We start from the raw sequence: 1,041 nt of genomic DNA, 5'->3' as shown, positions 1-1,041 counted from the left end.
GTTTTTTTAATCAAAATAAGATCCATTACAATTTACACATTTTTGCCAACAAACTGTCAGTTTGTTGATTCCAGTAGCGTAAAATTCTGTTGTTCTGGAATTGATAAATTCTTTAAACGCATTTTCAGCAGCTGCTTGGTTGGTAAATATCTTCCCTTGCAAGTAGTGGTCGAGATGTTTGAAGAAGTGGTAATCAGTTGGCGACAGATCCGGGGAATATGCTGGATGGGGCAGAGTTTCATATCCCAATTCATTCAACTTTTGTAGCGTTAACTGTGCGACGTGTGGTCGAGCGTTGTCGTGTAGAAGAATTGGGCCCTTCCGATTAATCAATGCCGGATTCAATTGTTCCAATTTTTCGTGCATGTTATCAATTTCTCGACAATACTTTTCCGCTATAATCGTTTCACCCGGATTCAAAAAGTTATAGTGGATAATTCCCACTGCAGACCACCAAACAGTCACCATAACCTTCCTTTGGTGCTGCTTCGGCTTTGGAAAGTGTTTGGGTTTTTCATCGTGATCTAACCACTGGGCTGATCGTCGACGGTTGTCGTACATTATCCATTTTTCGTCGCATGTCACAAGGCGATGAAGGAACGGATCATTTTTATTGCGTAGAAGGAACGCAGAGCACGCTTCGAAACGACGATTCTTTTGGTCTACGCTTAACTCATGCGGCACCCATTTGTCGAGCTTCTTTGACTTGCCTAGCTGTCTCAGGTGGTCAATAACTGTTGGATGGCTTACACCCAACTCCTGTGCAAGTTGTCGAACCGTTGTTCGTGGATCAGTTTCAACCAGTGCCTTTAATTGGTCATTGTCGACGAGAGAAGGGCGTCCACGACCATTTTCATCTTCGAGGCTCTCATCTCCACTTCGAAATTTTTTGAACCAACGCTGCACCGTGCGTTTATTTACGGTATCTTCTCCAAATGCACTGTTGATATTACGAGTCGCAGCTGCAGCATTATGACCTATTGGGTTGTTCGGAAAGTCATTTCGTTTTTTTTGGGGAACATGAAAGACAGTTTTCGTATA

General features: G+C 42.9%; 1 protein-coding gene across 1 annotated transcript; it reads right to left on the bottom strand.

The window, feature by feature from the left end:
- Nucleotides 1–6: 6 nt before the first annotated feature.
- On the bottom strand, nucleotides 7–977 carry LOC108570038 (histone-lysine N-methyltransferase SETMAR-like; the record flags this gene model as incomplete). The annotated part of the gene is made up of 1 exon (XM_017941616.1): nucleotides 7–977. A coding segment is annotated over one exon (971 nt), but the record flags the coding sequence as incomplete, so codon positions are not given.
- Nucleotides 978–1,041: the final 64 nt, after the last annotated feature.

Source organism: Habropoda laboriosa, unplaced genomic scaffold (assembly GCF_001263275.1).
Source record: "Habropoda laboriosa isolate 0110345459 unplaced genomic scaffold, ASM126327v1 scaffold6720, whole genome shotgun sequence".
Taxonomy (NCBI): domain Eukaryota; kingdom Metazoa; phylum Arthropoda; class Insecta; order Hymenoptera; family Apidae; genus Habropoda; species Habropoda laboriosa.
Note: the sequence above shows the minus strand (reverse complement) of the source record. Positions and strands in the feature narration are given on the sequence as shown.